Raw genomic sequence first — 24,090 nt, forward strand, 5'->3', positions numbered from 1 at the left:
CATAGCTGACACTGAAAAGTGGAATAGTCCACCATTTGGAATGTAACTATAGCTATGGCCAAAAGTTAAAGAAACCTGCTGAATAATGTTACATTAACATATTGACTTATATACTGCTGTGTAGTTTTCCACATACTTAGCAAAAAACTGACAACTGAAAAATGTTAAATTTCAAAACCTAACATGAAATACTGTACTACTGTTATGGCTTCCAATAAACTTTTGCAATATCATTTTGTAGCTTATTTGATTACAGGATGTTAAATAAAATATCTAAATGATGTTCATATAATTTTTTTTTTTTCTTTTATTATGTCTCAATCCTAAAATTCTAGGTGATGTGAAAATATTGGCTATAGCTGTAGACCTCCATGCAAATCGCAGACCATTTAAGTTGGGCCAGTAATAGAAGACCACAGATGCTGTTTCCAGGAACCCCAATTTGAAAATGGAGCCCAAAAAGAAAAAAAGAAAGCCAAGTCACGCTCATTTCAATACACAGTAAAATATGCATGTTGGCTTTTAAACATGAGCAAGTCTCCGAGAATGTTACATGTGTTTTCATAACTGTTTAAGATGAATATAAAAAAGCTGTAACTAACAACTAGTAATTGTCGTTCACAAAGGGAATAAACAGTAATAAAAAATAGAAAAAAACAACCACAAAAAGATTACCCAGCATAAATAGCACCAGCAAGCTAAACAGCTATGATGCAAAACGTGTACAGAACACATACACCTCCCTTCACCCCCTCGCCCTCTCCACCTCCAGAGCAGCTGTAACCCCCCTCCACTCCCCCACCTCCAGAACCCGCTCCTTCTCCGTCAGCTTGCACTTGCACTGAACTGCTCCATACCTTGCTGCATTCAACTACTACTCCTATATACAACTACTTACTGTATCTTGTATTAGATTTTACATTTATAGGTATCTGTACTCATGTTTTTTGTAAGTACTCTTATTTGAAATCATTCTCATCCATTTATCATACTTACTACGTGTTCTTACTGGACTTTATTCATATAAGCAAATAGTTACTATAAGGTTTAACTGCACTTAGACGAATTCCCTCTTATAGGTTACTGCATGGCTTATTTTGCTCTTACTTGAACTGATTTTATTGTACTGTCATATGTGCTCTTATCTGTATGAGACTATGTAATGTGATATTTTATAGTGCGATAACCTGTAATGAGATATTTTATAATGCAATACCTTGTACTGTGATAACTTGTAACAATTGTAAGTCACCCAGGATAAGGGCGCCTGCTAAAAAATGTTATTTATTATATAATAATAATAATAATAATAATAATAATAATAATAATAATAATAATAATAATAATAATAATAATAATAATAATACAATTCTACATGTTATGTATAAAGAAACAGATGCAAGAAAAATTGCTCCAACACTAAACAGGTGCCTTTATTGAAAATACATCTCTACAACACGGTTTTGAGCTGCATAACTGCTAGTAACAAGATTCCCTTCAGGCAAAACTGGCAGGGACTGTTTATCATCACATTACAGCGGACCCTACTGGCCAGTCACCTGGTGAGTTCAAGCGCACACCTGTAGGGCTGGCCTTTTGTCTGCCAGAAGCCTGTAGCTTGGCTTTCAAGTCAAGCAGACATTGGCTTTCAAGTTAGTTGGCTTGGCTGTGGGATGGAAGGACGCTCAATTAACCTTTAGTTCTCCAGAGCTGTTGTTGGGAATTGCTGTGGTGAGGGAAACGCAATAGGTCATTCACAGAAAATCAGGGGTAAAAAAAAAAAAAGCAGAAACATTTGGTTGCCATCTGGAGATCTGCCTATGTTTGCCATCTACCACTTGACGTCAGCACTCAGTCACACCCAGCGGAAAGACAGCCACAGTGAGATCCAGGGCAGGTCAATCTAACAGAACATATCTGATCCTTAATAGACCTCTGAATGATGGGACCACACATTATTAATGGATGGCAGAAGACTGAGTCACCTTCATTGTTAGCAGCACAATACATTTTATATGTCAGGTCTACTTATTTATGAGAAGGCTGGGTATTTTTACTGTATATTGTTTCTTTCTAGTATCCCTTGGTTTGAGCACCTTGTGACAATTAATTTAGAAAACAGATGAAGGTCTGTCTTTCATCACTAAATACTGAGCTGTGATTCACTGGTTTTCATAGCCCGCCATTAGAGGTCTGATCACATGCTAACTGACATTAGGATGATTTACCTGTGCAATAAACTAACAGCTCATTGCTGAATAAAAGAGGACAAAGACATTTAAAAAATCCCAGCGGAAACTCACATTTCGCACCTGCTGCAGTATCCCCTATTGCCCGGATATGAACAAGCAGTTAGGTTCAACAAATGTGTTTTTCAAAGACTCAAATGTCCTACACTCTGCAGTATCGCAATTCCAAACACAGCTATTAAACACAGTGTAGTGTTTGTAACAGACTAATTACTTACTGTTTCTGTTTCCTGTGCTGTACCCATTTTGCATTACAAAATAACTGCTATTGCTTTTCTATTTGTTGGGTTACAGGACTGCAAATGTTCGAGGGAGTGGCGATATAACCTATGCACAGGGGATTATCCTATTGTATAACTCTATAATACACAACTATTAATATAAAAGTTAAAAATAAAATTATAGACATTCCTAACAAACTTCTATAGTTTTTCAAAAAAAGTGAAAGGTTGATGAAGGGAATGCCATTACGCTGAAGGTGGAGGTCGTTGCTTTGAACTGACTTTGAACTGAGATGCGATCAATAAGGAATACAATATTATAGTTTCTTTGTTTGCTAGTGCAGTATCATTAGTTTTTTTTTTTTTTTTTAATTATTAGAAAAAAATATATACATATTAGTATGTGCATGCAGGCCTTTTGTGAAGTACTGAATATTCCACATGCAGCATTGGAATTTATAGTTTCTTCTGTTTCTGTGTTTATTTGCTTCACAGCCATATTGTTTGTGGTCAAAAAAACAAATAAGCATAAGTGTTGTATTAGTTTTTATTGTAAGGATCAAGTTTTTGTACAGGAGTCGCGGTAATATTGTGGAGACGGTACAATGATTTGGCATGTACATGCTTTAAAACTGCAGATGCTTAACAGCCAAACTGAGTATTGCTTGTGGAAAAAACACAACTCTACAACGCTGTTGGAAGTATAGTAGTACTTAAGTAAGAGCTCATTCAATAATTGTCAGTAACCTTCACTCGTATCAACAATGTATATTCAAACTGTGAAACTGAGGGCTTCAGATCAAGCTAAAAACAACACTTAATGATTCAAATGCAAATGACAGCTCTTGTAAATTAACCCTTTTTCAGCAGTAAGGCAGAGAGGTACAAATGCACCACACATACAAACCGGTGGTTAACTTATTAATTAAAGCAAAACAAAATTCCAAACTAATATTATATTTTAATATTATTATTTAAACAATTATTTACTGAATAAATATTGTTTTGAAGTGCTAAGCATTTAAAAAAAAAAAAAAAAAAAAAAAAACTGTGTTATCAACAGTAAGCAGTGCATACCTGTGCTTCAACATGATGCAGCATTACTCAAAAATACAGCTTCACAATGACAGGCACAGTGGTAGGAGAAAAAAAAAAAGATGATTTACTTAATGCCTACTAAAACTGATTACAAAATTATTTTACATGCCTACCAATTTCACTGGGTGTTAATTAGATAAATGGAGCACACACATTAAATTGCATCAGGAGCGCAGCTGTGCTCATGTTCACATAGCAAAATTGGTAATTTCTTTAAATTATTTCACAAAAATCGTATAGCCAGGAGCCTGTGCTCCCCTGAAAGTACAACTTACCCTGCACCCTGCTTTTACCAGATGAGACCCCTAAAACCATTTTTTAAAACACAAACACCACATATTTGGCAAGATTTTCAAATATAAGTCGGCATATGTTTGGTAAAGATCTTATCCTCTAATAACGACTCCCTCACACAATGACAGGCAAACAGATGGCATGAAGTTATAGCACAGGGATTAAAATCACAGGTAAAACAAAACAACAAACTCTCCCTCGTACACAGACATATTGTCAACAGGAGTCCCCTTCAAATATGGATGTCTGCTATATAGCTGTTGTCCTCTAAGAAAATACCTTTTAATAATTTTGAACTCTCTTCAATAATTACTACACTGACAAGCCGACAGAGAAACAAACAGACTATGCTGAAAAATAAAATAAAGCATTTGCCAGCAAACATGATCAAAATCTGGACGTCCCATCACCAACAACATGGTTAGGTAGACAAGTCCATACCCTTATCACTCTCTGCATAAAGAAGTGTCTTCTACTCTCTATTCTAAGTCTCAGTTTTTCAACTTCTTGTCTTCTTGTTCCTATGCTTTAGAGACATCATAAACGTGACAAGTACCAAACTCATTCATACTTGTGTGAAAAAATAGCAGGTCAGGTGGATTTTAAATGAGCACTTCACTAAAGAACAATATGTGTGAAAGCTCAGTCTACTCTAGGTTAGTGAACATTGCAAGTTCTTGAATTCTGAGACAAAGGATACCTTTAATTTGTTTTAATTTCAATTTCAGTGCACCTCGTTAAAGTCTTATCAGTCAGTGTAAGAAAAGTAATAGTATATGACTACTTCAGCACCTCCCATCCACCTGCTGAACTGTCAGGCTCCATCAATCACCTGCTGTTGTACCAGATGTACACTGGAAGGGTTGAGAAGAAATGTTCTTTTAAACAAGCAAGGGGAGTCACACATACTTCACCAATAGCTGAGAATGATATCTATGCTACTGTTGTTATGAAAGCTGCTACTATATGGTAATACAATTACTACACAACCATGTGATGCGCAATTAATCCACTACCAGAGGTGGACTGTCCCTTTTCTATTCAATCCCCTATTCGATGCTACCCCTAGTCTTAAGTAGTTGTGTACTGGAAACAATCTTCTCTATCCTGGACCCCTCAATGTCCTTAATTCACTACTCCACAATCACCATTCTTACACTATTATCTGTGACGTACTGTGGACTAGAAATAAGTACACACTTTCCTGAGTTCTCAGTTTTTACAGTACTAAGCTTACAGTACTAAGAACCAGGAGACCTACAGTAACAAGACCCCATCTTTAAGTGTTGTGCTGTGACAGTCTGCAATGCTTACGCTGTAAAACCTATGTTACCAAGTTGTTGATGCTGAATCACTGGGATGCTTTAAGACCAAATTTTAAGACCAATCAGCTGGTAGGAACTGGAGAAGCACAGATCAACCAAATCTCGTGAACACATTTTCTTACAGTATGTTGTTACTACTAAAAGAGATATCCATCCATCCATCCATCCATCCATCCACCCACACCCATACCCACCCACACCCACCCACACACCCACACACAGTGGCTTGCAAAAGTATTCAGACCCCTGACCAATTCTCTCATATTACTGAATTACAAATGGTACATTGAAATTTCATTCTGTTTGATATTTTATTTTTAAACACTGAAACTCAGAATTAATTATTGTAAGGTAACATTGGTTTTATGTTGGGAAATATTTTTAAGAAAATTAAAAAACTGAAATATCTTGTGTAGCAGGGAGAGATCTGTGCTGACTCTGCTGGCGTGTTCACAGTACTGCAGGAAGAGGGCGGCAGTCTTCCAACAACCGCCTGTGCGTCATGGCAGTGACACGGGGAGGTGGGAAGGTAGGTGTGTGGACTTTCCCCCTCTCTGAATGGCTGAAAGGCGAGTCTTGGCAGATTGCTAGCCCTATAAAAAAGTGCTCTGCTGTTTCCTCAGGTCTGCCCACTTAGACGCAACGAGAGTGCGGAAGCTCTGATTCAGGACCGGGAATCAGCCGGGAGAGAGTTTCACAGCGAGACAGAGAGAGTGGGGAACCCTTGGGCAGACCCCGGCGTATTGTAAAAGAGCAGGCTAGTTAGCCGACAGAGTAGGACGGTGATCCGGGTCATGCGGGTAGCGGCGACCGGGATAACGCTGCCGAGTGCAGCACCTTTTATTTGTAGTTTTATTACTGTTTTATTTTCCCTTGTTCTTTTCGCCTTCTGTTTTCATTATTATTTCTTTGAGCACCTGCGAGTGCACTTGCTGTTCGCTTACCAGCTGTGGTATTTCCGCGGTGCTGTCTATCATCGTTGATAGGCAGCCCACGGTCAACAGTGCCCTCTGCCGGAAAAAGTAAGAACTGGTCTAAAATAAAACTGGGCACCTGTGTGGTGTTTTCAATTACACCTGTCTGTCTCCTAGTCAGTGAATTACCCACACCCCTTCCACACTTGCTTGCATAAGTATTCAACCCCTGTGCTGTAGAAGCTCCCAGTTTGCACCAATGAAAGAAATTGCCCAAATGAGGGCACAATTACCTTACCATTGGCCTCCACCTGTGAACCATTAAAGTTGAGGTCACATTTTCTGGATAAAAACCCCACTGTTGAAGGATCATTGGTAAGGCTGTGAATCTGAAGGAAAATGAAGACCAAAGAGCATTCTACAGAAGTTAGAGATAAAGTAATACAAATGCATAGATTAGGGAAAGGGTACAAAATAATATCCAAGTGTTTGGATATCTCAGTGAGCACAGTTGGAATAATTATCAGGAAATGGAAGCTGCATCACACCACCCAGGCACTGCCAAAAAAAAAGGCTGTCCCTCAAAACTCAGCGCTCAAACAAGAAGGAGACTTGTGAGAGAAGCCACAGAGAAGCAAACAATCACTTTGAAGGACCTACAGAGTTCAGTGGCTGGGAGTGGAGTAATGGTGTACCAGTAAACCACATCAAGAGCTCTGTATAACACTGGCCTGTATGGGAGGGTGGCAAGAAAGAAGCCATTACTCAAAAAGTACCATCTGAAAGCACGTCTGGAGTTTGCCAGAAAGCATGCGAGTGACACAGTTGCGATGTGGGAAAAGGTTTTGTGGTCAGATGAGACCAAGATAGAGCTTTTTGGCCAAAACTCAAAGCGCTATGTGTGGTGCAAACCTAACACTGCCCATGCCTCAAGACACACCATCCCTACAGTGAAGTATGGTGGTGGCAGCATCATGCTGTGGGGATGCTTCTCATCAGCAGGGTCTGGGTATCTTGTTAAAATTGAAGGAAGAATGGATGGAGCAAAATACAGGAAAATACTGCAAGAGAATCTGCTTCAGTCCGCTAAAAAACTGAAGCTTGGAAGGAAATTCACCTTTCAGCAGGACAATGATCCCAAGCACAAGGCCAAAGCAACATTGGAGTGGCTCAAGAACAAAAAGGTGAATGTCCTACAGTGGCCCAGTGAAAGTCCTGATCTCAATCCCATTGAGAATCTGTGGCACTATTTGAAAATTGTGGTCCACAAGCGTTGTCCAACCAACCTGAACAACCTGGAGCAAATCTGCCAAGAAGAATGGGCCAAAATCACTCCGACACTGTGTGCAAAGCTGGTACATACTTACCCCAAAAGACTTAAAGCTGTTATTGCAGCGAAAGGTGGCTCTACCAAATATTAATGTGTGGGGGTTGAATACTTATGCAAGCAAGATATTTCAGTTTTTTATTTTTCTTAAAAATATTTCCTAACATAAAACCAATGTCACCTTACAATAATTGATTTTGAGTTTAAGTGTTTTAAAATAAAATATCGAACAGAACGAAATTTCAATGTACCATTTGTAATTCAGTAATATGAGAGAATTGGTCAGGGGTCTGAATACTTTTGCAAGCCACTGTATATATATATTGCTTGAAACATATTAATTATATCTTGATTCAAGAGTCCTTCCAAATGCGTAGAGCCTTGATTACAATTCCTAGTGTGGCAGGGAGACTGGTGCTTAGTCTGTCAAGCTGTCAGCACAAGGAAATGCTCTTCACTCAGTGAACTGATCGGAATAAACATCCACTGCACACATGAAAGTGGATGGGAGTTTCACAGATGCACCAGGCAGACAACCTCAGCCAGAAATGCTTATAATCCCACTCTAGCATGTTAAATACACTGTGGGACTGATACAATGAGGGAAACAGCCATATAAAAACATTTCAATAGGTGTCATCATAAATAGAAATTGAAAGTGTAACAACTTTAACTGTATCCTTCTGGGCTCAGATAATAAATTGCTTTTCCAAATGAAGACACACAGACTAGTTATGTTAGTCATGACTAGTTTGTAACATTAATATCTCAATTAAATGTGCATTAGTGAAAACAGTGTGTTCAACATTGGTTCATACTGAGTTTGTATTTTAGAGGGCTGCTAAAGTATTTAAGTCAGCAAGAAAGAAGACGGTCAGATACAGCTGTGCGGAAGGCAATGGAATGTGTCTGTCTGTAGTAAACTGCTTGTTGATTCTGTACAGCATGGAGTTAGGTAGATCACTATGGCGTCAGAAACCGCAGTGAAGCTGGAATCATGGGATTGTGTCTATGCAGTGTTTCACTGAAAGAGATATGGTACACTACAAGAAAACAGTACTTTAAACTTAACATCTGGAGTGTGTTACTTGAAAAATCTTAAAATACACATCAAGGATACAATCTGTGTGTTGTTTGCAAACATTAAGTAAAATAGATTACGGTCAATAACATCAATATGGCCAGAGGTAACGTGCCAATGGAATGGTTAATTTTTCTGGACAACACGTTATTGAATTGTATTTAAGGAATCATAAAATACAGCTGCACAGTTACTGTGAAGACAACACCTGTATACTGTAATAGATTTTGCCAACCGATTATAAGCCATCAAAACAACATTGGTAATGGAATTGAACTGTGTACCAAATAATACAATAAAACTCTATATCCCAGAAAAATAAAGGCACTTGTCCTCAATGTAATAGCGATATCAGATCAGAGGTCAATATCAAGTTGTTTATATAACCCAGCATATATGAAGCCATTAACTGTAATGGTCGATCACTGACACTGATATTGGGGTGGCTGCAGCCACAAAAACCTTGTATGATACAACCTGACTGACTGACTGACCTGACATGACTGAACCTGACAAAGAGACTCATAGAATACAGTTCTGTCTCAAATATGATGCCAATATCTTAAAACATTCCCACTGAAAACTCTTTTACTTCCATATAGGGTGGGGATTATAAATGTAAACACTGCAAAACCTAACAGGGATGGCTTAAAATAACACCTTACAGATAATAACACCTATCCCAGCTGTATTTTAACAATGTATTTATTTCATACTCTGTTTTGTTTAAAAGTTACTTTTAATTGTTTAAGGTTTGCATTACCATTTAGTCACATGACAGGATTTGACTGACACAACTCTACCAATCAAAACCGTAACCTAAGAGTGTTTTTTTTTTTACTTTTAAAACATTTCAGTGACATTACCCTTTGATCGTTAGACTGATTAATTCTAGGACTCTTCTAACTAAAAGGGGCTGTGTGACTGAGTGCAGGGCAGATATATTGCTGATTAACGAATCCAGTTTGTGCTATCATTCCACACAAAACTGTTGATTCGTCAATGAAACCATAGCCAGAACAATTCAACAGAAATGCAAATACCATTTAATTACACAACAGTCACTTCAACAATTGGTTAAATATAGTATTACACATTACAAACTAAACACTTAGGAAAGGGCTTGTGAGTTCAGTTTATTATTTCATATTCTTTGCTAAAAAGTAAAATTATACATTAACATACTGTAAAAAAAAAAAAAAAAAAAAAAAAAAAAAAAAAAAAAAGTTTTTTCATGACTACAAATTCATTTCAACAAACACCCCCCTATTGTTTGTTGTTAATAAATGTGCACACCAGCGATTTTACTGTAGCTTTCCAGCTTCTGAGTCTCATTCCTGACACTATCCCTGTTCCTCACAGAAGCAAGGGAAGGACTTAAAAAAAGGAATAAGCAGGCATGAACACAACTTTGATCTTGCTAGCTTTACTAGCCGGATATATGGCTACTGACAACCGATAACCTACCATCTGCAAAGCAATTCTCCCCAGCACTCCAAGATTTTCTCTGGGCAGTCTTTGGAAACATCCCCAGTGCCGCTCGATATCTCACTGTCGCTGTCTGCAAAAATAAAGAACAAAAATAGACACAAAGTCAGCCATCATCAATTTAACAGACAGGTGAGGGAGAAAAAAACCTCCAACACTCCTGATAATCATCCATTAACAAGACAGGTAGAACTTGCTCCAGCTTTCCTCGTGGGCGGGCTTTCATCTCCCTAATCCCCCGTCGAGTTCACAGCTCTGGAATTCACAGGGTTCAATCTTAACTGGGGGAAGCATAACTTAATTATGGAAGGGATCTGTGGTTCCCAGTAGTGGGGAATAGAAGAATACTGAAATGGGGTAGGTTTTCAATGTGTTTACTGTAATCTGAAAAGTCCATTTTGCAAAACTAGGACAAAAAAAAGTAATATAAATTATGATCTCTTAAGCATTCTGAAGTTGTCCATTTCTCATTTTGTAATGTTGCCGTTATTTTGTGGTGACTTTTTGTAAACAAAAATAAATCCCAGGTGGAATAGTTTATAAGCATTAAGTAAAATTGACTTTGACCAAGAAAGTACATTTCAATACTGAGTGACGCAATAGCTCAAAGCCTTAGGTCTATCATCTGACAACTAAAATGTCACTTGACCACAATGGCAGCCATCTTAGGTATAATAGGACTGTAAGGATGCTTTGTGTCCCACCCTGGCATCAAACTGTATAGGAGGATGGAGCTAGCAATATGAGAACAAGCTCTTTCTACAGAAGTAACACTGCAATGACAAAGCAAATAAATATATAAAACACAACTAATATTCAAGTCGTGATGCATTTAAAGAATAAAATGTCAACACAGAAAACCAAGGCAAACTCTTCTTACATCCTAATCTTTATATCCTGCTGGTAGTTGACTCACAGAACTGCAGTGCAGATGGCTGAATCACTGTGTCGTACTTCCTTAATGCATTAAGACTCCTGACAGCTGACTTTACATTTCAGTTAGTACAACTGAAAATCTGGAGCAGCACTGAAATATTTCTGCAAAATAATGCCATCTACTTGTTTTGTTGTTACTGTTGGTTAACATATCTTAGTGTGACCTTCATCTAGTCACTAAACAGCTTTGTAAGGTGGATGTATGTTACCTACAGTACTATATTGTTGTACATTTCTGCCAATAGTTGCTTGCTGGACATCGAGGATACTAAATGAAAATGTGTTACATTGGCAGAATATAGTCATTCAATATCCTGTTTTTACCACTAATATGTAATAATCATTATCAAAAATACATATGCTATTTTTAAATGTACTAGAGTTAGTATATAGTACAGTTAGTTTAAAAGAGAACTACCAGGTGGAACTACAGTATATTCTATGGGCGATATATATTGCAGCTCTTGTTTTGTGCTGTCACTCCCTTTGATTACAATCCACATCACTCTGTATGGTTTTCTGTAACATTTTAAAGACGTTACACCCAAAATAATACAAGAAAGCAAATTGTCCGGTTTCAGTATTTATATATTCAAAATAATACAAATCAGCTTCCAACAGAGGATGAGTTCAGTAACTTCAAGTTATGGCGCACGATTGAAGCACAATTCTATTCACTTCCTCTAGCGCAAAACTGAAATAAATTGGAAACTCACTGTCGTTTTTGTTCGTTTAACCTTGTTGCAGTATGATATGTTTTCTTATTTACGTTTTTGCTAGGGGTTACCAAAGGGACTCATAAGGACAGTTCCCTTTCAATTTGAAAATGGCCACCAAACATCAAAACCGTCATGCAGGGAAGGATTGACCTCTTTTTCACGACGAAACCGTGATGACCACTGTGACAGGATTGAAAGGAGTCCCTGTCGTAATTTGCCCTCCCGACCACCGGCAGCACTGTGTAGGGTTGACCGTGATTGGATCAGGAGGCTGAACTCTGACCATACAGGAAGTTCCGGGTCAGGCGGCCATCTTGTCCCAAGGTAGAACCATGCCGCCGTCGGGTCCCATCATTGCAATCAGCTGTGCTGTTCTCGTTGATTGGCTGACGTGGGGCAGCGTGCTGATTGCAGGGGTGGGACTTGGCAGTATTTAAGCAGTATGGTTTTGCCATTCGGTCTCCCTGGGCTGAACTGAAAACATATGCTGTGCTTGTTGTGTTGCTTTTATTCGCTGCTGTTATTCACAGAAGCTTGAAAACCTTGGAAACTGTGTTGGATTACCGGAGTAAGGAACCGAGGACTGGCCATTAATCTGTGGAAGGGAGCTAAGAGGCGGTGAGAGGAAACCCACCACAGTAGCACAAAAAGAAACCCAGTGCTTCCTTTGTTGTTATTTATTTTGTAACCACAACATTTTTTTGTTTACTCTTTTTATCTCAAACCTGAGTTTACCATTGCTGGTATTCCAGGTGGTTTTCTTGTTTATTTCTTGCAATACTGGACTGTTCTATTTTTATGTTTAGTTAAATAAAACCCTGCCCTGATACCATTGATGGTACAGGGCTCTAAGGACTAAACTACATTTCCGGCTCCCATGTGCTGTCATTTCTGGTCCTTCCCCAAAGCTCCGCCCACTACCCTCCCACAACGACCTATGCGACCTAGCTTGCTGCTAGTTCCCTTGCACTTCGTGCTGAAAGCTGGCTTGCCACTTTCACAGAATCAGTAGCTGCTAAATCGTAGCCCTTTTTTCTCTTTCTTATACTGCCTTCAGCACCTGCTCGCTTGCGTTGCAGGCTGCTTTGTCTTTACTGTCTGTCGTCTGTGAGTTGACTGCCTGTGCAGTATTGATTTTAAAGGAGTGAGTGTGTGTCTTTCACCCTTTTTTTCTTGGGAGAGTGCTCTTACTCCACCGGGGCTAGGCTTGCCTTGTCCCCGTTGTCGAGTTAGCCCACTAGCCGCCTTTGGGTCGCCGGTCGGTGCGTTGTTCCAATTGCGCTGCACATCCTCGTGCCAGAGTTCCCGCCCGAAGCAGTCCTTAGATCCAAGGTGTCCTCGGGTTCTCGTGCACCAGTGCTGTCAGGGTTAGTGTCCGTGCTCATGAGGCGCACGGCAGCATACCTGCAGGTCCCCTGGGCAACAGCGGCAGAGCCACATCGTTCCGTTTTTCGCCCGAATGAGGTGGCTCCTCGGTTCCTCCCCAAGGTGGTCACAGCTTTCCACATTAATCGGTCTGTGGAACTGAAGTCCTTTCATCCACCACCATTTACTTCAGAGGAGGATAGGAAGTTGAATTTCCTCTGCCCGGTTTGGGCATTGAGATGCTACGTGGATAGGACGAGAGCATTGCGTCATTCTGACCAGCTCTTGTCTGCCATGGGACACGGACCCTGGGACAGCCCCTTTCGAAGCAGCGACTGTCACATTGGATTGCGGACACAGTCTCGACTGTGTATGACGGTGCTGGCTTACCCCGCCTGTGCAAGTAGCCGCACATTTCATGAGAGGTGTGGCTATATCATGGGTCCTCTTTAGAGGTGCCTCCATGGCTTAGATTTGTAATGCAGCTAGCTGGGCTACGCCACATACTTTTTCCAGGTTCTAATTCCTTAATTGGATAGATCCCATGTTGCCTTCAATGGGCCCAAGGGTCCTTGAGGTTGCACGCCTTTGGTCAGGCAGGGCTGAGGCATCTTTCTTGTGCTGCAGTTCTTCCCTCCCTCGCGACGGCTCTGGTATTCGTCTTCCCATAAACAATGTTTGGTGTCCATCCTCGAATTGAAAGGGAACATTGGTTTATCTGCCGTAAATCTGGTTCCCTGAAAGAGAAGATGGCCACCAACGGCAAGGTCGCGTCGGTCGTCATCACGGTTTCATCATGAAAAAGAGGTCAATCCTTCCTTGCATGACGGTTTTGTTCCCTCGGTAGACGGGACCGAGGAGGTCAGAGGGAAGGGGGCCTATCGGCAGCTTTCATAGGAAGAGCTCAGCGACACCTACCAATAGGCAGGCATACATCCCATAAACAATTTTTGGTGACCATCTTCTCTTTCAGGGAACCAGGTTTACTGCAGGTAAAACAACGTTACACAAGTAGTTCTGCCAAAAATACTATTCAATCTATTTTATTAAGCCCATTTTGAAAGCTATCAGTGGTATAACTGGGTGCATTATGACAAATTACTGATTAAATCTGCTCTGAAGCGCTCTGAGCTGCTCAGGGGTAGCAGGACTGAACATGTCGTTAAGTGGGTTCTTTCACTGAGCTGCTCACTTACTTAAGTACCTTAATGTACATTGCCCTAAACCCACCATGACTCACTTGTACTGTATGTAACACATTACTGGTGTCAGTACCATGAAAAAGTAAACCACCAAGACCTATTTTGATCATCGACATCTTTACTATCTTTCTGAGGATTTTATTTTTTATTTTTTTAGGTTCCTCATTCAAAAAAAGGGGCCCCCAAGCACTCGTGTCATTTTACACCAATCTTCACCAACATTTTATAATACTGGCCTAACCTCCAATACACTTTCGATTTTATATAAAAATAATTAACCTACTGTGCGATTATGAGACCTGTGCACTGGGTTTGTGTGAAGCTCTTTGTAAAAGGTACCAAATAAAATACAGTTTTTTGTTAAAAGCACTTTGGTTGACTTTCAAGAGCTATATAAAGAAATTGTACACAGAAATCTACTGTTTATCATTTCTAATCATCTGAACTAAAATAATTAACTAAAATAAGTATCACTATTAGACAGAACTGCTCTGTGTGTGGCACAAATAAATTCAACTGGAAGAATTATCCTTTTCAAATGTGTGTAATACTGTACTACATTGGTTTTCATTGCAAGTTTGCTAAGGGCAGAATGGCACTGGCGGGACAGTCCATAAAATCCTCTGAATCTGACCCCAATCCGTGTCCTATTAGGCCATCGACCACAAACTGCCTTATGATATGCTCAAATGAATTGTCTAAACTGAAGTTTAGGGAGAAATGATTAACTCCACTTTCACAATTATTCAGCGTTGTAACCTTGCTAAAGGTCTTAGAAATATTCTTCTTATATAATGGCCTCTGAATTCAGGGAATCTGTCAACTGACACATTTTATCAATGATGTTCAGGCTAGTTTCAGTCTGCCTTCTCCTCAATGAAAATAAAGTCGGCTAATTTCCAACTGTTTCCTCTGGTCCTGGTTTCTGTACTGCATTTATAGTATTTGTTAGGGTTAACTGTGTCAACTGCCTTTAATTGTTCTAGGCTAAAAAGATTCAAAGTTGTTATATACAAATTAAACTGTGGAACATACAGTACTACATCTAGTAATGTTGCAGGATATGGTGCAGGGTTGACAGTGAAATGTAATAATCTGCCTTGAATGGACTTCAAGACTTCAGATCAACCCATTATATTTTACTAAAAAAAGAAATAATAAAAAATTCATAAAAAATGCTGATTTTCATAAATGTCTCAACTAGAAATAACGCAACCACAGATCTGAATCTTTTGTCTTAGATTTGGCTAGGCTTGACTGACACAGTCAGTAGAACCCACTCATCATTTATGAAAAGTATTGACATGTGCTAAAGATTACAATGTGACCAAAACTGGTAATAACTTACAGAGTTCAACTTCTTTCTAGTACATTCCAATGTAAATTGAAAAAATAATGGTTCTATTACAATTCTGGAACTATCTAATTTAACGGTAACTACAGGATGCATCTGGTTTAGGAGGCGATAACGGTCTTCCAAGATGCACTGTACTGCAAATCAGTCATTCCAGCTCGGAGATAGCCTGCAGATTCTGTTTAATTTCCTAAACGTTTAACATTGAACACGTTTAGAGTTAACATTTAGAAAACCCATATTAAAAAGCACTCCTACAAGAAAAAAAAATTACTACTCCAATACTACATGTACACAGTATTATATATCTATATGTCTAAGGAACATGCTATTAAAAAATTCTGAACATTTAAAAAAGAAATGACCTCACATTAAAGTCCCTACAGCTAAAACGCAAAGGACATTATCTATATTTAAAGGTTATATTTAACAGTTAGATGTTTAGACTAAACCTTAAATGTCTAGCATTTAACTTTAAACTCTACATTTTTAACACCACCAAACTGCAACATGTAATTTTTCAAAGGACAACAGGATTTGGAATCCCAATGAAAGGGAATCTGAGATAATGCACCTGTCATGTAATACCGAATTATATCATCCAAAACTAATGAAAGCACCTGACGCTACATTATTATTACATTGATTTTAGTATTTTTCTTTTTTTTTTTTTTTTAAATATGGATTCCTGGAGGTTTTACAACAGGGTTAGGCAACTTAGAACTCCTTAAAAAACACAAATTCAATTACACCTATTACACATGGACTAGAACTATGTAGTTGAAACACCAAGTTTGAAAAAAAATCCTTCCAGTGAGGTATGACATTAGTTTGTGCAGCAAAAAAAACAACATAGTGGCTCCCATAACTCCACAGTAAGAAGGACCCTTTATGCCTTAAAACATTTACCTGTTTTGTCAGTTAAAGCTCTCACAATTTCCTTTTTGTAAAAGCAAGATTTATGAAGAGTTAAGAATGCTGCTGAAGTCAGGTTAGTGGTACACACCTCTATTAATTCATCCCAACTGTAAATCACTTTCTCCCTCTCTTGCTCACAGTCATTCAGAATCTAATTACAATGTTATAATGAATATGCCCTGTGATTACTGCGAGGAGGTCATTAATATAAAAACATATCATCTGTCCCTGGATCCTGACACTTCAGCGCATGGGAAGACAGCACGAACCAAGGACACCGTGAAGAGCTTTCAGAGGTGAAACGGAGAAACAGAAAAAAAATAAATAAAAAAAAAACATTTACCCTTCATGTGCCCTCAACTCTACAGATCTACCTGAACTGTATGTTAGTAACCAAATTATACACTGCAAGGAACAGGTGCCTTTTGAAAGTTGTGGGTTCTGTTATCCGCTTCAGCTGCTCAAATTTAGTTCGATGGTTTAAAATATATATAATTGAGAACAAAAAATGGACACATGATATATTTGTAGTGTAATCATAGAGAGCGCAGGTTCCTGGCTGTGTGAAGTCACAGGACTTCACCGGGGATTGCGAGGGAGCGTCGCATTGGCTCTTGCGCTCCCGCATGTTAAGGAGGCAAAACCAGCAGGGACTGTTTTTCCACATCACACTACAGTGGATCCTACTGCCCATCTGCTCTCAAGCTCCTGGGTGTAAAGAGGAAACTGGCTAGGTGACAGGGAATTGGCAAAAGGCAAGACAGACATGTGAATTAGCATCAGACTAGATCAGCTGCCTGTTGACCCCCCCGCCCTCAATTTTGAATGTCAGCGATGAAGTGCTTACATGTAGGGAGGCGACAAAGACCTAGTTTATATTAGAAAGGTTTAAAGCAAGAAGGGCTCCCGAGTGGCGCATCCTGTAAAGGCACTCGCTGTGTAGTGCAGGTTGCACCCTACAGCCTGGACGTCGGCAGTTCAAGTCCAGGCTATTCCATTGCCGAACGTTGACGGGAGCTCCCAGGGCCGGCGCACAATTGTCTGAGCTCCGCCCAGCAGAAGGGGCTTAGGTTGGCCAGGGTGTCCTCGGCTCACCGCGCACAAACGACCCCTGTGGTCTGGCCAAGCACCTGCGGGCTTGCCTGTAAGCTGCGTTGCCCTCCGACACTGTAGCTGTGAGGTGGCTGCAAGGTGAACCTGCAGTGTGTAAAGAAGCGGTTGTTAACAGCACATGCTTCGGAGGACAGCCTGTGTTCGTCTTCGCCCTTACCGAGTGAGCGCAGGGGTAGTAGCAGCGAGCTGAGCCTAAAAATAATTGGACAATCGAAATTGGGAGCAAATAATAAAATTAATTGGCAACAACTAAATTAAAAAAAAAAAAAAAGAGAAATGTTCAAAGCTTTTAGCAAGCAACCAAGGCTCTCAATTCTGGCAGGTTCACAGTAAATACAAACAAGGTGTCTCCAGTGTAATCAACACATCCACAAAGTCCAGCGAACTCAGGGGGGGTGGTTGACCTCATAAAAATAACACTCTCCTATTCGTAGCAGGAGACCATCCAGTCGGAAAACAGGAATAAATACAAAGAGCGAAAGTCTACAGACAAAGAAACTGCTGGTGCCTAATACAGCAGAAGCAGCAGTACAGCACAACAAAAGGCTGCGTTAGACAGCCGCTCAATTTGAGTTTGTTCACTTACCCATACTGGTACAGTACAGTCCCTGGGACATTATTTATTTTAGCTCAGGGGGATCTGGGCAACCCCATGAAATTACACTGAGGGAACAGAACAGAGTCATTATACATCGTGCCTTGCAGACTAGTGGAGGCTGCAAGACCCTGCTTAAGCAGCACTTTTCTTTGTAGTTTTATTTACAATGTTTGTTTTCCTTTTTTATCTCTCCTTTTGTTTCTGAGCTATTATTTATACAAGGATAGTACCTCAGGGCGATACCATTGCTAGTAGAAACCCTGAGAGTTTGCAATAAAAGACCAACTTGTAAATAAGTAAAACCTGTGTGGCGTCTCAAAGACATTTCTGACTCCTGTGTAATCAGTGAACCACCCACACACACCCTCTCACAAACATAGTAAATGTGTGATGGTTGAATCAAAATGGCAGTGAAATGTACAATGGACTTTAATGGAACTTTATTTATAGATTCATAGAGTACAGCTGTGTCCCAGGGATGCAGAACAGTTGTGCACAATGTGTGCTGAAGGATTTGGGCCGGACCCGAAGATTTTCTTCTGCCGACAGGAACATTCTCATGTCAGCATCAGCATCACTGCTGCCGGAAACCCCATTCTTAGCTATTTTTTGCACAGGTAATTAAATCTATTATCAGACTAAGTAAAATAAGAATATTAAGCCTGGCCTACAATTTGTTTATTTTGTTAATTATAAATGTGTAATTGTTTAGTTGGGTTAAATAGCCATGATAGTCCCATTCTTGTCAACTCAAGTTACAGTATGTAAACATTTTTTTGAATTACGCCCCCCGCTAATTTGGGACATTCTCCTACCCTGCTGTGTACCAAATAAAAGAACACTAAAGTGTCTGTATAATTGATATGGCCTGAGGTTAAAACAATGTGGCAGTGAAATTCTTATTTTCTAAAGGTTAAATCAAACAAAGCAATTGTTGATAACAAAATAAAACAGTTTTGAAAGAAACACATCTTTTAGCACACATGTATTTACATTTTAAATGTGGTATCTGGTACAATCTTGTACAACACAAGTTAACGAAATCTCTGTTTGCAACCCATGCTTTACTTCCTTGTTCTTTTCATCTCAGAAGTGTATTTTGGGTCAAAGCATGTTACTGGCTGAAAGTCTGTCAGTCAATAGGGGAAGCAGCTGGTTGGTTAGTGACAGAAAAAAAGCAAGTGAATGGGTGGAGACAAGTTCACCCTCCAGGTAAAATTACACGCAAGTGCAAGACAACTTGCCACATAGATTTCATTTAGCAGATGCTTTTATCCAAAGCAACTTACAGAGACTAGGGCGTGAACAATGCATCAACAAATTCTGCAGGACCTCTTCTGAAGGACGCTTACCTTTGTTTTGATCCCAAAAACATCCTTATATGACACCCTTGACACCTAAAATTGGAGTAATCTTTCTTCAGAGTGCACATGGTAAAATGCTGGGGTACATTTGCCTGCTATGTGAATATAAATATTCACATAGCAGAATCTCAGCTGCTACATACTGGCTACTATGTACTTCATGAAACTGTGCCTCTATGTCTGTATAATACATTCCTTTTTTTTTTTTAGTGAATTTCCTATCTTAAAATGAGCGTCTATGTGTGCATAATACATGCGTTTCCAGCACTGTATTTGATTACTGCATTCTTTAAGGCTGGGGCAATGCCTAATTTTTCACTATCGATATATCGTTCTCCAAAAAAGCTGATGCACTGATTCATCGACGTTGTGAAAGGGTAAAAAAAATGCATGTGGCGCTGTGGATTAATGTGTAACACTGCTAGTAACGCTTTAAAAACTATTATGCATATTAAATTGATTACGTAAGTTCATGCATATACTAATTAAATTTTTTTTTTTTTTTTTTTTTTTTTACCTTATTCGTGTGGATTTGTACCAGTTGAGAGTCAAAGCAAAATATATTATATACACACACTTTATACACACGGAAGATTTTAATAAAACGCAAAAAGCCACGGGGGTCTCAGTATCTGTGACAGAGAAAGAATGAATCTTGGATATACATCTCCCTCCCAACCTGTGAGGGCGCTCTGAAAAGTGAACACATTGCCCCAGACTGGATGGTCTGACAATTCATTCCAGGGAAAGGATGGAAGTCGGCCATGTAGAAAGGGGCAGAGCTATGGTACACCAAGTCATCCTCCAGAAGGGAAGTGATGTGGCAACTGCAGATTGGAGGAGAAATGGTCACACTCGCTAACCATGGGGACGTGGCTAAGCAATCTGTTCCTTTTTTTATGATTGTGAGCGTACTAAAAAAAGAACCACAAAGTTGCCACGAGTGTTTAGTGTTTTGTTTGTCTGTCATGTCTAATTATACTTGTTTGTTCTTGTTAGACGGCTAGCATGATCTGGAGCTGTCGCTGAAGGCCAGCACCAAACCCGGCCAACACTTCACCACTATGCACCAATAAATTGTACTTCAACACTTGCACGTTAGCACTCACTGTGGACTTGTGATCGTGTGTGTGTGTGTGTGTGTTTAATACAGTGTTTATTATTCCGGGACTGTAACCCGTGTTTAACAGTGCAATACACATTTCTGTGTATTGGCTGGGACTATCATTTGCGGTCATAATGACCAGGATTACAAACGCTATCAAAATTAAACATCGTTTGGCTCGTGAATTAACGTATTTGTCATTACTTGTGCACTGCAACCCACTTTGCCACAGTATCCCATATAGCACTGCGCACGTCCCTGGTATTAAAGCAACTCAGTAATCTGTATCGGAGCATCTTACCTGTTGACAATCTCAGTCAAGAATTGGACAAGTAAAACATATGCTCAAAAATCATGGTTTTAAGACCATGGGTGAGGCCTCCAGGGTATTTACTGAGAACTAACCCGCCATCTTCACTGCTTTCGCAAAACTAGTAGCAATTGCAATTACGATACATGTATCTTGTGTACCATCAGAACAGGGTTTTAGCTGTCAGAACAGACTGCAGACCAGCAAACGCTCTCATTTACATGACGGTCATCTAAAACTTATGACAACTTCAATGGAAGCTCCTGAGAATTATTAAGACTTTGATTTGGAAAGAACACCAGTCATTTTGGACTAAAAGGAAAATTTAAAGAACTTTTAAAACAGCAAAACTGTAAATAGTTATGAAGTTGACAGATACCAGCAGAGATACTGGTACATGTTCTGCAACACTGATTTTTACATCCGGATTGGGGGATTTTCAAAAGAAAATGTTTAAAAGGTAGCATGTCTAGTTCTACTACCACTATTTATACTGTGAATGTTTTGCATGTTAACTTCGTTAATCTGAAATAGAGTGGAAAATAATAGACCTATGTTGATGCAATATGTAAAAATGGTTGAAAATGCTGATTTTTAGATGGCATGCATTTTACAAATGCACATTTTAAGGCTAGCATGACCTCTGCATCTCATTAAATGGTCTCGCAAATTAGTTGTGTTACCGGGCTATTCCAAACATTGCTTTCTTTACTTTTCTTTTCATCTTACTTTAGAAAATAATTGCCAAACACTGGAAGGCACTGTAGTTCGGTTGATACAGTATTTGTAATTCTAGCACAACACTCTTAACTTGCTCTGTTACAATCGATGCATCGCCTCAGCCTTAGCATACTTTACAGTAGCCTGCTTACAAGAGATGAAGCCTATCTTTCTTTTTTGTTATGTATACATGTTAAGTTTGCATGTACAATATAATTAGTGTTCCGCGTTTCCGGTTTATTCTGAATTTTACCAAAAAATGACAGGATTTTACAGGATCTGTTTTTACTGATTTATACCCGATTTTTGTCTATTCAATATTTTCCTGGTACGACTACTGTGCTGTACCTAAAGTATTTTCTAGGGTTAACTTCGTCAAATCCTTTTAAGATTTTAAATACTTCAGTCAAATCACTATATGATGTTTCTATACGATGACTCTGTAGGACAAATCCCTTCGATAAACAGACTAATAATTGAAGCAAGCAATTCACACGTCCTAATACTGACTCTGTGTACTTCCACAAACATTCAGAAATCCTAATTAGCTGGGACAAGACCAGCCCTTCTCCGCTAACCAAAGGGATTTTGCTGCAGGCAGGATCGCGTGGTCTGCTGTTCATTTTCATTTTTAAAGCAAGCTCTTTTCTAACAGTGAAAGATCTCTTCGGGACATAAAAGCAATTATGCTTGCAGGCAGACAGGAGAGAAATTAAAGAGGAAAGGAAACAACAGGGGGATAGCATTGTGCATTGCCATTCTCCTGATCAATGGAATGATGTGTACTATTTGTATTGCCCTTCACAGGATGAGAGAGTTGCATAATGGCGGCTACCTTCTTGCCAAAAGCTTTTCAATAAGTGGCAGGAATTTTATATTGACCATCATGATATGAGCTTTATAACTATTATTGCTCCCCCTTTATAACGCTATAGTTGGGAGCCATACAAGAAAGAAAGTGCTAATGGAATGGAATAATGGGGCAAATAGGAGCCACGGCTATGCCGGCTTATAAGCGGCTCTGTCTTATAAAAGGGGGAGCACTGTTAGTCACTAACATGCAGTTTTCACCATAGCTGTAAATACTATACAAAATTGGAGCTAAATCAGCAGGAGTTTAACAATATACTAATCTGACAGTACAATATACAGTGCCTTGCAAAAGTATTCAGACCCTTCCAATGGTGTCCCATTTTGTGAAATTACAAAATGATGCATACACATTTTTTTAAACTTAATCTTTTATTCAAAACTTGAATGTTCAAACTGAAGACTTTTAAGGGTAAGATAAATTACAGTAAATGTCAGCAAAAACTAAAGAGAAAAAACTGAAATATATGTTGATTGCATAAGTATTCAGACCCGTCAACTCAATATTTGATGGAAGCACCTTTGGCAGCAATTACAGCCGCAAGTTTTTTTTGGTAAGTCTCTACCAACTTGGTGCAATTTGTGCCCATTCTTTTTGGCAGATTTGCTCAAGCTCTCTCAAGTTGTTTGGGGATCGCTTAAGGACAGCAGTTTAAGTCTTTCCACACTTTCTCAATAGGATTCAAGCCAGGACTTTGACTGGGCCACTCAAGGACATTCATTTTCTTATTCTTAAGCCACTCCAGTGTAGCTTTGGCCTTGTGCTTTGGATCACTGTCCTGCTGAAAAGTGAATTGTCGCCCCAGTTTTAAGTCTTTAGAAGACTGAAACAGGTTTTCCTCTAGTATTTGCCTGTACTTTGCTCCATCCATTTTTCCTTCAATCCTAACAAGCCTTCCAGTCCGTGCTGAGGAGAAGCACCCCCATTGCATAATGCTGCCACCACCATGCTTGACTGTACGCATGGTGTTGACTGGGAGATGTGCTGTGTTGGGTCTGTGTCAAACGTAACGCTTGGCATTTAGACCAAAAAGTTCCAATTTGGTCTCATCTGACCACAACACCTTTTGCCACATATATTTTTGCGGATCACTCAGGTGCTTTGTTGCAAACTCAATGTGGGCTTTGAGATGGCTTATTTTTAGTAATGGCTTCCTTCTTGCCACCCTGCCATACAGGCTACTTTTGTGAAGTGTTCTGGATATTGTTCATTGATGCAGTCTTTTGGTCTTCTGGTTCACTGATGTTGAGCCTTTGCCTGAAATTCACTACTTGTCCCAGGAACCTCACAGAGACAGGTGTTTTTATTCTGAAATCATGAGAACCACTAATATTGCACACAGACAGAGGCCACTCAACTAATTGTGTAGCTCGTTAAGGTCATTTTGTGCACCTGAATTAATTTAGGTTTGCCACAGCAAAGGGTTTGAATACTTATGCAATCATGACTTTTCCATTTTTATTTCATATTAAAATTATCTATTTACTTCTTTCTTTTTGTTTTTGCTTTGAATGTGTG

The 24,090-nt window shown here is 39.4% G+C and overlaps 1 protein-coding gene across 2 annotated transcripts in view; it reads right to left on the reverse strand.

The window, feature by feature from the left end:
* rabgap1l (RAB GTPase activating protein 1-like) overlaps positions 1–24,090 on the reverse strand; it is a 378,634-nt gene that overhangs the window by 268,704 nt on the left and 85,840 nt on the right. For both annotated transcript variants that reach the window (XM_041277492.1, XM_041277489.1), the window contains one exon: positions 9,977–10,070. In XM_041277492.1, coding sequence (XP_041133426.1) covers positions 9,977–10,070 — 94 coding nt within the window. The remainder of the gene's footprint in view (positions 1–9,976; positions 10,071–24,090) is intronic.

This window comes from Polyodon spathula, chromosome 18, assembly GCF_017654505.1.
Source record: "Polyodon spathula isolate WHYD16114869_AA chromosome 18, ASM1765450v1, whole genome shotgun sequence".
Classification (NCBI taxonomy): domain Eukaryota; kingdom Metazoa; phylum Chordata; class Actinopteri; order Acipenseriformes; family Polyodontidae; genus Polyodon; species Polyodon spathula.